This window comes from Bombina bombina, chromosome 1 (genome assembly GCF_027579735.1).
Source record: "Bombina bombina isolate aBomBom1 chromosome 1, aBomBom1.pri, whole genome shotgun sequence".
NCBI classification, from domain to species: domain Eukaryota; kingdom Metazoa; phylum Chordata; class Amphibia; order Anura; family Bombinatoridae; genus Bombina; species Bombina bombina.
In genome coordinates this window covers 1,001,206,044-1,001,219,315 of record NC_069499.1, presented here as the reverse complement: position 1 = coordinate 1,001,219,315, position 13,272 = coordinate 1,001,206,044, and the positions used below count along the sequence as shown (strand labels likewise).

Genomic DNA, 13,272 nt, shown 5'->3' with positions numbered 1-13,272 from the left:
CCTCGCGCGCACCCCCCACCCCCTTGTGCGCACCCTCTACTGTGCAGTGCACTACCGCATCCGTAACTCCTCTCTAGCGATGGGCCGCTCCCTCATAAGTTGCCCTCCCTCATAAGTCTGATGAGGAGGATACGTCGGTAGCCTCTGAGGGTGAAATCTCAGATTCAGACAGTATAATTCCTTCATCTGATACTAAAGAAGTAAACTTCAGATTTAAGCTTGAACACCTTTTTGTACTGTTAAAGGAGGTATTGGCTACTTTGGACGACTCTGACTCTTCTGTCGTCAACCCTAAAAAATCTAGTAAACTTAACAAATACTATGATGTTCCTTCCTCTGTGGAAATGTTTTCTGTTCCAGACCGTGTGACAGAGATTATTTCACTGGAATGGGAGAAGCCAGGGATACCTTTCTCCCCGTCTCCCGTTTTTAAAAAGATGTTTCTTGTTGCTGACTCCATTAAAGATTCATGGCGCAAGGTGCCTAAAGTATAAGGGGCTATTTCTACTCTGGCTAAGAGAACTACTATTCCTATAGAGGATAGCTGCTCTTTTAAGGATCCCATGGACAAGAAGATAGAGGCTTATTTGAAAAGATGTATGTTCATCAGGGTCTTCAATGGCAACCTGCAGTCTGTATTGACACAGTAGCAAGTGCTGAATCTTATTGGTGTGATGCCTTGTCTGAATCAATTTTAGTAGAGACTTTGTTAGAGGAGATCCTAGATAGGATTAAGGCTCTCAAACTAGCCAATTCCTTTATTTCTGATGTTAACATGCAAATTATTAGACTGGGAGCCAAGGTGTCTGACTTCACTGTCTTAGCCCACAGGGCATTGTGGCTAAAATATTGGTCAGCTGACGTTACCTCCAAGTCCAAGCTTCTGGTGCTTCCTTACAAGGGTAAAACGTTTGGACCTGGTCTGGCAGAAATCATTTCTGATATTACGGATGGAAAAGGGTCTTTTCTACCACAAGATAAGAACAGACCTAAAGGACGTCATAGTCATTTTCGTTCCTTTTGTAACTTCAAAGGTCAAAAGTCTTCCTCTCCCTCTTCCAAGTAGTAGCAGCCCAAGTCCTCTTGGAAGCCCAATCAGTCTTGGAACAAGTGGAAGCAATCAAAGAAACCCTCAGCTGAGTCTGTCAGCATGAAGGGTCAGACCCCGGTCCGGGATCGGATCAAGTGGGGGGCAGACTTTCCCTGTTTTGCCAAGCATGGATACAAGATGTCCCAGATCCTTGGGCTGTGGACATAGCATCTCAGGGTTACAAAATAGAATTCAAAACTTTTCCTCCCAGGGGCAGATTCCATCTCTCAAGATTATCTGCAGACTAGGTAAAAAGAGAGGCATTCTTGAACTGCAATCAGGACCTTTCCTCCTTGGGAGTGATTGTTCCAGTTCTAGTAAGGGAACAGGGTCTAGGATTCTATTCAAATCTGTTCGTGGTTCCCAAAAAAGAGGGAACTTTTCAACCCATTTTAGACCTAAAGTGTCTCAACGAGTTTCTCAGGGAACAGGGTCTAGGATTCTATTCAAATCTGTTCGCGGTTCCCAAAAAAGAGGGAACTTTTCAACCCATTTTAGACCTAAAGTGTCTCAACAAGTTTCTCAGGGTACCATCCTTCAAAATGGAAACCATTTGTTCCATTTTTCCATTGGTTCAGGAGGGTCAGTTCATGATGACCATAGAACTGAAGGATGCGTATCTTCATGTTCACATCCACAGGGATCATCACAAGCTCCTGATATTTGCCTTTCTAGACAAACACTTTCAGTTTGTGGCTCTTCCTGGTGTTTATAAAATGCAAAATTGTCTCCTCTTGTCTCTCTCTATATTCTACTGTTCGGCCATCAGTGGCTCAATGCATGGAGGTAATTGGTCTGATGGTCGCTTCCATGGACATCATTCTCTTTGTTCGATTCCATTTGAGAGCTCTGCAATTATTCATGCTCAGACAATGGAACGGAGACCATTCGGATCTGTGTCAGAGGATAGATCTAGACCAGTCATCAAGAGACTCTCTCCCGTGGTGGTTTTCTCAGGACCATCTGTCTCAGGGCAGATGCTCCTTGAGACCTTCCTGGGTGATTGTGACCACGAATGTCAGCCTGCTAGGCTGGGGAGCAGTCTGGGACTTGTTAAAGATGCAGGGACTATGGACTCAGGAGGAGTCTTCTCTCCCCATAAACATCTTGGAGTTGAGAACAATTTACTATGCTCTGATGGCTTAGCCTCAGTTGTCTTTAGCCTGGTTTATCAGGTTCCAATCCGACAACGTCACCTCAGTGACTTACATCAACCACCAGGGAGTAACTCGGAGTTCCTTAGCCATGATGGAGGTAGCACGGATTATTCAGTGGGCGGAAGCTAACAATTGTTGTCTATCTGCCATCCACATTCCAGGAGTTTACAACTGGGAAGCAAATTTCCTGAGCAGACAGACTTTTCATCCCGGGGAGTGGGCTCTCCATCCGGAGGTGTTCTCCAGGTTAACCTTCAAGTGGGGGGTGCCAGAGTTGGATCTGATGGCGTCTCTGCAGAATGCTAAGCTTCTAAAGTATGATTCAAGGTCAAGAGATCCCCAGGCCGCTCTGATAGATGCTCTGGCGGTTCTTTGGGATTTCAGTCTAGCATATCTGTTTTCTCAGTTTGTGCTCCTTCTATGAGTCATTGCTCGTATCAAACAGGAGAGAGCGTTGGTAATTCTTATAGCTCCTGCATGGCCTCCGTTTCTCTTTGTTCAATTCCATTTGAGAGCTCTGCAATCATGCATGCTCAGACAATGGAACGGAAGACCATTTGGATCTGTCTCAGAGGATAGATCTAGACCAGTCATCAAGAGACTCTCTCCCGTGGTGGTTTTCTCAGGACCATCTGTCTCAGAGCACATGCTTCTTGAGACCTTCCTGGGTGATTGTGACCACGGATGTCAGCCTGCTAGGCTGGGGAGCAGTCTGGGACTTGTTAAAGGCGCAGGGACTATGGACTCAGGAGGAGTCTTCTCTCCTCATAAACATCTTGGAGTTGAAAGCGATTTACTATGCTCTGATGGCTTGGCCTCAATTGTCTTTAGCCCGGTTTATCAGGTTCCAATCCGACAACGTCACCTGAGTGGCTTACATCAACCACTAGGGAGGAACTCAGAGTTCCTTAGCCATGATGGAGGTAGCACGGATTATTCAGTGGGCAGAAGCTCACAGTTGTTGTCTATCTGCCATCCACATTCCAGGAGTGGACAACTGGGAAGCAAATTTCCTGAGCAGACAAACATTTCATCCCAGGGAGTGGGCTCTCCATCCGGAGGTGTTCGAGTGAGCTCTCCATCTGGAGGTGTTCTCCTGGTTAACCCTCAAGTGGAGAGTGCCGGAGTTGGATCTGATGGTGTCTCGGCAGAATGCCAAGCTTCCAAGGTACGGGTCAAGAGATCCGCAGGCCACTCTGATAAATGCTCTGGCGGTTCCTTGGGATTTCATTCTAGCATATATCTTTTCTCCGTTTGCGCTCCTTCCATAAGTCATTGCTCGTATGAAACAAACAAGAGCGTTGGTAATTCTTATAGCTCCTGCATGGCCTTGCAGGATCTGGTGGTATGCAGACCTAGTGAAGATGTCATCTCTGCCACCTTGGAGGTTGCCTCTGAGGAAGGACCTTCTAACTCAGGGTCCATTCCTCCATCCAAATCTTGTTTCTCTAAAGCTGACTGCTTGAAGATTGAACGCTTAGTTCTGGCTAAGCATGGGTTTTCTGAGTCGGTCATTGAGACCATGCTACAGGCTCGCAAGCCTGTTACTCGTAAAATTTACCATAAGGTATGGCGTAAATACCTTTATTGTTGCAAATCCAAAGGCTACTCTTGGAGTAGGGTCAGGATTCCTAGGATTCTGTCCTTTCTCTAGGAAGGTCGGGAGAAGGGTTTGTCAGTCAGTTCTCTGAAAGGTCAGATTTCTGCTTTATCTATTCTTTTACATAAGCGTCTTGCAGATGTGCCAGATGTTCAATCTTTTTGTCAGGCCCTTATCAGAATCAGGCCTGTGTTTAAACCTGTTGCTCCTCCTTGGAGCCTTAACCTTGTCCTTAAAGTTTTGGAGCAGGCACCGTTTGAGACTATGCATTCTATAGATATTAAGTTGTTATCTTGGAAGGTTTAGTTTCTTATTGCTATCTCTTTTGCTCGGAGGGTTTTGGAATTCTTAGCTTTGTAGTGTGATTCGCCTTATCTTTCATACAGATAAGGCCGTTCTTCATACTAAATTGGATTTTCTTCCTAAAGTGGTTTTCGGATAGAAATATTAATCAGGAAATTGTTGTTCCTTCTCTCTGTCCTAATCCTTCTCATGAGGAACGTCTGTTGCTCAACTTGGATGTGGTGCGTGCTCTAAAATTCTACCTTCAGGTGACTAAGGATTTTTGCCCTGTTTGTTTGTTTCTCTGGAAAGCGTAAGGGTCAGAAAGCTACTGCTACTTCTCTTTCCCTCTGGTTGAGAAGAATAATTTGTTTTGCTTATGAGACTGCTGGTCAGCAGCCTCCTGAGAGAATTACAGCTCATTCCACTAGGGCTGTCTCCACTTCTTGGGCTTTCAAAAATGAAGCTTCTGTGGAACAGATTTGCAAGGCTGCAACTTGGTCCTCTCTGCATACTTTTTCCAAATTCTCCAGATTTTATACTTTTGCCTCAGCTAAGGCCTCTTTTAGGAGAAAGGTTCTTCAAGCAGTGGTGCCTTCTGTTTAGGTCTGCCTGTCTGGTTCTCCCTCCCTATTCATTCCGTGTCCTCTAACTTGGGTATTCGTTCCCACTAGTAATTGAAATGACGCCGTGGACTCTCCATATCTTAGGAAAGAATACAAAATGTATGCTTACCCCACCCTTAATTAAGACAGTTATTTTTGACTGAACCTCAGGCACCTCTACACCTTTGTGTTATTCCTTTTTCCATTTGCCTTCGGTCGAATGACTGGGGATTATGGGTAGGGGAGAGACACAACAGCTTTGCTGTGGTGTTTTTGCCTCCTCCTGCTGGCCAGGAGTGATATTCCCACTAGTAATTGGAATGACATTCCATATCAGGAAAGAAAGACATTTATCAGGTAAGCAAAAATTTACACCTAGATTTAGAGTTTTGCGTTAGAAGGGGTGCGTTAGCTAAGCGTGGTTTTTTTCCTCCGCACCTTTTAAACAACGCTGGTATTAAGAGTTCTCTGAAGGGCTGCGTTAGGCTCCAAAAAGGGAGCGTACAGGCATATTTACCACCACTTCAACCCTCAATACCAGCGCTGCTTATGGACGCGGCCAGCTTCAAAAACGTGCTCGTGCACGATTCCCCCATAGGAAAAAATGGGGCAGTTTGAGCTGAAAAAAAACCTAACACCTGCAAAAAAGCAGCGTTTAGCTCCTAACGCAGCCTCATTGTTTCCTATGGGGAAACACTTCCTAAGTCTGCACCTAACACCCTAACGTACCCCGAGTCTAAACACCCTTAACCTTACACTTATTAACCCCTAATCTGCCGCCCCCGCTATCGCTGACCCCTGCATTACACTTTTAACCCCTAATCTTCCGCTCCGGAAACCGCCGCAACCTACATTATAGCTATGTACCCCTAATCTGCTGCCCCTAACATCGCCGACACCTATATTATATTTATTAACCCCTAATCTGCCCCCCCAACGTCGCCGCTACCTACCTACACTTATTAACCCGTAATCTGCCGACCGGACCTCGCCGCCACTATAATAAATGTATTAACCCCTAAACCGCCTCACTCCCGCCTCAAAAACCCTATAATAAATAGTATTAACCCCTAATCTGCCCTCCCTAACATCGCTGAAACCTAACTTCAAGTATTAACCCCTAATCTGCTGATTGGACCTCACCGCTACTATAATAAATGTATTAACCCCTAAAGCTAAGTCTAACCCTAACCCTAACACCCCCCTAAGTTAAATATAATTTAAATCTAACGAAATAAAATAAATCTTATTAAATAAATTATTCCTATTTAAAGCTAAATACTTACCTGTAAAATAAACCCTAATATAGCAACAATATAAATAATAATTACATTGTAGCTATTTTAGGATTAATATTTATTTTACAGGCAACTTTGTATTTATTTTAACCAGGTACAATAGCTATTAAATAGTTAATAACTATTTAATAGCTACCTAGTTAAAATAATTACAAAATTACCAGTAAAATAAATCCTAACCTAAGTTACAATTAAACCTAACACTACACTATCAATAAAGAAATTAAATAAACTACCTACAATTATCTACAATTAAATCAACTGAACTAAATTACAAAAAACAAACAAACACTAAATAACAAAAAAAACAAAACACTAAATTACAAAAATAAAAAAAGATTACAAGAATTTTAAACTAATTACACCTACTCTAAGCCCCCTAAAAAAATAACAAATCCCCCCAAAATAAAAAAATGCCCTACCCTATTCTAAATTAAAAAGTTTACAGCTCTTTTACCTTACCAGCCCTTAAAAGGGCCTTTTGCGGGGAATGCCCCAAAGAAAACAGCTCTTTTGCCTGTAAAAAAACACACAATACCCCCCCAACATTACAACCCACCACCCACATACCCCTAATCTAACCCAACCCCCCCTTAAAAAAACCTAACACTAAGCCCCTGAAGATCTCCCTACCTTATCTTCACCATGCCGGGTATCACCAATCCGTCCAGAAGAGGCTCCGAAGTCTTCATCCTATCCGGCAAGAAGAGGTCCAGAAGAGGCTCCGAAGTCTTCATCCTATCCGGCAAGAAGAGGACATCCAGACCGGCAAACATCTTCATCCAAGCGGCATCTTCTATCTTCATCCATCCGACGAGGAGCGGCTCCATCTTCAAGACCTCCGGCGCGGAACAACCTCTTCTCCCGACGACTAGACGACGAATGAAGGTTAAGGGACGTCATCCAAGATGGCGTCCCTCGAATTCCGATTGGCTGATAGGATTCTATCAGCCAATCGGAATTAAGGTAGGAAAAATCTGATTGGCTGATTGAATCAGCCAATCAGATTCAAGTTCAATCTGATTGGCTGATCCAATCAGCCAATCAGATTGAGCTCGCATTCTATTGACAGTTCCGATCAGCCAATAGAATGCGAGCTCAATCTGATAGGCTGATCCAATCAGCCAATCGGATTGAACTTGAATCTGATTGGCTGATTCAATCAGCCAGTCAGATTTTTCCTACCTTAATTCCGATTGGCTGATAGAATCCAATCAGCCAATCGGAATTAGAGGGACACCATCTTGGATGATGTCCCTTAAAGGAACCTTCATTCATCGTCTAGTCGTCGGGAGAAGAGGATGTCCCGCGCCGGAGGTCTTGAAGATGGAGCCGCTCCTCGTCGGATGGATGAAGATAGAAGATGCCGCTTGGATGAAGATGTTTGCCGGTCCGGATGTCCTCTTCTTGCCGGATAGGATGAAGACTTTGGAGCCTCTTCTGGACCTCATCTTGCCGGATAGGATGAAGACTTCGGAGCCTCTTCTGGATGGATCGGTGATACCCGGCATGGTGAAGATAAGGTAGGGAGATCTTCAGGGGTTTGTGTTAGGTTTTTTAAGGGGGGTTTGGGTTAGATTAGGGGTATTTGGGTGGTGGGTTGTAATGTTGGGGGGGGGTATTGTGTGTTTTTTTACAGGCAAAAGAGCTGTTTTCTTTGGGGCATGCCCCGCAAAAAGGCCCTTTTAAGGGCTGGTAAGGTAAAAGAGCTGTAATCTTTTTATTTTAGAATAGGGCTTTTTTTTTTTTTGGGGGGGGGGCTTTGTTATTTTTTTAGGGGGCTTAGAGTAGGTGTAATTAGTTTAAAATTCTTGTAATCTTTTTTTATTTTTTGTAATTTAGTGTTTGTTTGTTTTTGTAATTTAGTTTAGTTGATTTAATTGTAGATAATTGTAGGTAGTTTATTTAATTAATTTATTGATAGTGTAGTGTTAAGTTTAATTGTAACTTAGGTTAGGATTTATTTTACTGGTGATTTTGTAATTATTTGAACTAGGTAGCTATTAAATAGTTATTAACTATTTAATAGCTATTGTACCTAGTTAAAATAAATACAAAGTTGCCTGTAAAATAAATATTAATCCTAAAATAGCTACAATGTAATTATTATTTATATTGTAGCTATATTAGGGTTTATTTTAAGTATTTTGCTTTAAATAGGAATAATTTATTTAATAAGATTTATTTTATTTCGTTAGATTTAAATTATATTTAACTTAGGGGGGTGTTAGGGTTAGACTTAGCTTTAGGGGTTAATACATTTATTATAGTAGCGGTGAGGTCCGGTCGGCAGATTAGGGGTTAATAATTGAAGTTAGGTGTCAGCGATGTTAGGGAGGGCAGATTAGGGGTTAATACTATTTATTATAGGGTTTTTGAGGCGGGAGTGAGGCAGTTTAGGGGTTAATAAATTTGTTATAGTGGCGGCGAGGTCCGGTCGGCAGATTAGGGGTTAATAAGTGTAGGTAGGTAGCGGCGACGTTTGGGGGGGGCAGATTAGGGGTTAAAAAATATTATGTAGGTGTCGGCGATGTTAGGGGCAGCAGATTAGGGGTACATAGGGATAATGTAGGTTGCAGCGGTGTACGGTCGGCAGATTAGGGGTTAAAAAATTTAATTATAGTGGCGGCGATGTGGGGGGACCTCGGTTTAGGGGTACATAGGTAGTTTATGTGTGTTAGTGTACTTCAGAGCACAGTAGTTAAGAGCTTTATGAACCGGCGTTAGCCCATAAAGCTCTTAACTCCTGACTTTTTTCTGCGGCTGGAGTTTTGTCGTTAGAGTTCTAACACTCACTTCAGCCAAGACTCTAAATACCGGCGTTAGAAAGATCCCATTGAAAAGATAGGATACGCAATTGACATAAGGGGATCTGCGGTATGGAAAAGTCGCGGCTGGAAAGTGAGCGTTAGACCCTTTCCTGACTGACTCTAAATACCAGCGGGCGGCCAAAACCAGCGTTAGGATCCCCTAACGCTGGTTTGGACGGCTAACGCAGAACTCTAAATCTAGGCGTTCGTTTTTTTGTATCTATTTATATATCAATATGAATATATATACAGATATAGCTATATATATCTATTTAAAAATAAAAAGAACATTTCTAATTGACGAACATAGGAATGATATAGCAAATTTCAAGGTATTTGACTGGTAATAGCTCAAAAGTGTTATATTCTGTATGTCTGTATATATGTGTTTATATGTAAGTATATATGCACATACATATTTACACATATAAACACATAAACAGTAAAAGCGTCACTCGTAATCTAGCCCATTATAGGAACCAAACACAATTATTTACAAAAGTTTATTTTTCTATAAAATTCACCATTAAAATCTATTAGTGTAAATAAATCATTGGATAAGGTTTTTTCTTTTTTAAAAGTATTGTGATGGACCTCAGGAAGCCTTACAGTAATACAGACACATGAGGGTGACTGAGTCAGCGCCTGTCTTCAGCTTTGATTGTGCCCCTTTACAGAAGTGTGAACGCTCACTCTCATCTTCCCTCCTATTATCAACTGACCTCATATTATTTGTTATTTAGCTTAGCGCTTCTGTCTCTCATTACTGCTCTCTCTCTGCGTTATCATTACCGCTCCCTTTTGTTGCTGCTCTCATTATCTGTTCACCATCTCCACCTTCCTCTCATTATCAAGGCTTTCTCATTACAGCTCTTTATAACATTATCATTATCGCTCCTTTTGTCAATCTCATTCTTTTACCAATTTGTATCTTTCACTTTCATTTTCGCTCTCTCATTATTTCTCGCTCTCATTTTGCTTTTCTCTCCCTTCCCACACACTTTCAGCTCTTTTTCTCGTTTCTTCTACATTATTTTAAACGTTCTTTTAATTGTTAAATGTTCTTCTTCTAACTTAAATTATTTTTCTTTTTGCCTTTTTTTTCCAGCATATCTTGGTGGCTCAAAGACGGATGACAGTCACTGATAATCATTTGGAGCAGTTCAAAATGTCTCTTAAAACTTACATAGAATCGGCTACAAACCAAAGTCATTGCTTACAGTAAGTTACAGGAAGCTCCTGCCCCCGTGCCCTCCAATAAGTCACCCAGTAACAGAACTATTTATATATATATATAGATAGATAGATAGATAGATAGATAAATAGATACACTGTAGATACACTGTGTGCGTGTGTGTGTATGTATGTGTATATATATAAAATATATATAAATATATATACAGTATATATATATATATATATATATATATATATATATATATATATATATATATATATATATATACACATACACATATATACAACAGGTGATTGTACCAACGCTGCAGAGATTTTAAATACAGTTATAAAGTTCAAAAGGAAGAAAGGCAAAAAACTCTCCTAATCCTCTGTTTTTGGCAGCTTATCCTCAGAAAAAAAACCATAAAAAATTTCTGGTTGTAGAATCTGAGCAGAAAAAGGAGAAAGCATTAAAGGGAACAAAACAAGAGGAAAGTGAGGTAGACAAAAAATTGACTCCTAGGGCTCCTTGTACGAAGCAGCGAGTGCTGCTCCGGAGCCCTTGCAGGGCAAGTTCACATATGCGAGCCTGCTTCCCGCAATGTAAGAAGCATCGGTCATTAGACTGCTGCTTCTTACACCCTACGCCACCTCTGAGGTGGCGAGAGAAAATCACAGAGAGCTCGCTCACTTTCAGTGATTGACAGCCCCTTCATGAAGGGGCGGGCATTACACACTGCGATGCGTGTGTAATGATATATACGGGCCAGCAGATAAACGGATCCACTGCCCTTATGTAGTGAAGGCGGGCAGACAACTTCCGAAGTTGAGAAGCTGTCTGCCCGCCTGTTAGCGGAGCTCATAGTGTAGTGTATTTTCAATTAACTGGTATCCAATTATCAGTAAAGAAACATGCCCACCTTTTTATACCTCATCCATATAGGGTAAATAATCATCACGTAGGAGAACAAATCCCTCTCTATGGTAATGTTTCTCCAGAGTTGTCAAACAGTCCACCCCCTGATTACTTATTTTTAAGGTAGGAGATATCCAGAATATCCACTACAGTTTACTTATTGTGGATAAAATATGGCTCATAGAGCCATTTAAGGATATATATATATATATATATATATATATATATATATATATATATATATATATATATATATATATATATATATATATATATATATATACAGGGAGTGCAGAATTATTATGCAAGTTGTATTTTTGAGGATTAATTTTATTATTGAACAACAACCATGTTCTCAATGAACCCAAAAAACGTAGTTTTTAGTTTGTTTTTAGTTTTAGCTATTTTAGGGGGATATCTGTGTGTGCAGGTGACTATTACTGTGCATAATTATTAGGCAACTTAACAAAAAACAAATATATACCCATTTCAATTATTTATTTTTACCAGTGAAACCAATATAACATCTCAACATTCACAAATATACATTTCTGACATTCAAAAACAAAACAAAAACAAATCAGTGACCAATATAGCCACCTTTCTTTGCAAGGACACTCAAAAGCCTGCCATCCATGGATTCTGTCAGTGTTTTGATCTGTTCACCATCAACATTGCGTGCAGCAGCAACCACAGCCTCCCAGACACTGTTCAGAGAGGTGTACTGTTTTCCCTCCTTGTAAATCTCACATTTGATGATGGACCACAGGTTCTCAATGGGGTTCAGATCAGGTGAACAAGGAGGCCATGTCATTAGATTTTCTTCTTTTATACCCTTTCTTGCCAGCCATGCTGTGGAGTACTTGGACGCGTGTGATGGAGCATTGTCCTGCATGAAAATCATGTTTTTCTTGAAGGATGCAGACTTCTTCCTGTACCACTGCTTGAAGAAGGTGTCTTCCAGAAACTGGCAGTAGGACTGGGAGTTGAGCTTGACTCCATCCTCAACCCGAAAAGGCTCCACAAGCTCATCTTTGATGATACCAGCCCAAACCAGTACTCCACCTCCACCTTGCTGGCGTCTGAGTCGGACTGGAGCTCTCTGCCCTTTACCAATCCAGCCACAGGCCCATCCATCTGGCCCATCAAGACTCACCCTCATTTCATCAGTCCATAAAACCTTAGAAAAATCAGTCTTGAGATATTTCTTGGCCCAGTCTTGACGTTTCAGCTTGTGTGTCTTGTTCAGTGGTGGTCGTCTTTCAGCCTTTCTTACCTTGGCCATGTCTCTGAGTATTGCACACCTTGTGCTTTTGGGCACTCCAGTGATGTTGCAGCTCTGAAATATGGCCAAACTGGTGGCAAGTGGCATCTTGGCAGCTGCACGCTTGACTTTTCTCAGTTCATGGGCAGTTATTTTCCGCCTTGGTTTTTCCACACGCTTCTTGTGACCCTGTTGACTATTTTGAATGAAACGCTTGATTGTTCGATGATCACGCTTCAGAAGCTTTGCAATTTTAAGAGTGCTGCATCCCTCTGCAAGATATCTCACTATTTTTTTACTTTTCTGAGCCTGTCAAGTCCTTCTTTTGACCCATTTTGCCAAAGGAAAGGAAGTTGCCTAATAATTATGCACACCTGATATAGGGTGTTGATGTCATTAGACCACACCCCTTCTCATTACAGAGATGCACATCACCTAATATGCTTAATTGGTAGTAGGCTTTCGAGCCTATACAGCTTGGAGTAAGACAACATGCATAAAGAGGATGATGTGGTCAAAATACTCATTTGCCTAATAATTCTGCACTCCATGTATATATATATATATATATATATATATATATATATATATATATATATATATATATATAAATATAATATGTAATAACTTTTCGTTGAGAATACCAAAATAATAGTTAAAAGGAGCCCATTATCATTTCCACATTGATTTAAACATATAAGATATGTAAAAACTTTCTTTTTTTAGTAATTTTAATATATGCTCTCACAATCTCAATCCGACGCAGATCAATGCTTGTGTCATTCCAAATATTTCAAATTCACATTTGTTTCTATTTGACCCTCTTCCCAATTTATGAAACATTCAACAGGTACGCTTGCGTCAATTCCGACGCAGCGTACCTATCGTTCAAAGTGCCACCTGTAAGCCGTGAATGCCGTAGAAATCAATGGGAGTCTGAAAACATAGAAAGGTTATGTTCGATGCTGCAAGACAATGAAGCATATTAGATAATAAAAATAAATTAAAAACTTTATTAAAATTGTATACTCTTTCTAAATCAAACAATATTACTGCTCCAAATTTGTAGAT

The 13,272-nt window shown here is 41.0% G+C and overlaps 1 protein-coding gene across 1 annotated transcript in view; it reads left to right on the top strand.

The window, feature by feature from the left end:
* NECAB3 (N-terminal EF-hand calcium binding protein 3) overlaps positions 1-13,272 on the top strand; it is a 386,730-nt gene that overhangs the window by 342,217 nt on the left and 31,241 nt on the right. The window contains exon 12 of the mRNA XM_053712842.1: positions 9,951-10,063. Coding sequence (XP_053568817.1) covers positions 9,951-10,063 — 113 coding nt within the window. The remainder of the gene's footprint in view (positions 1-9,950; positions 10,064-13,272) is intronic.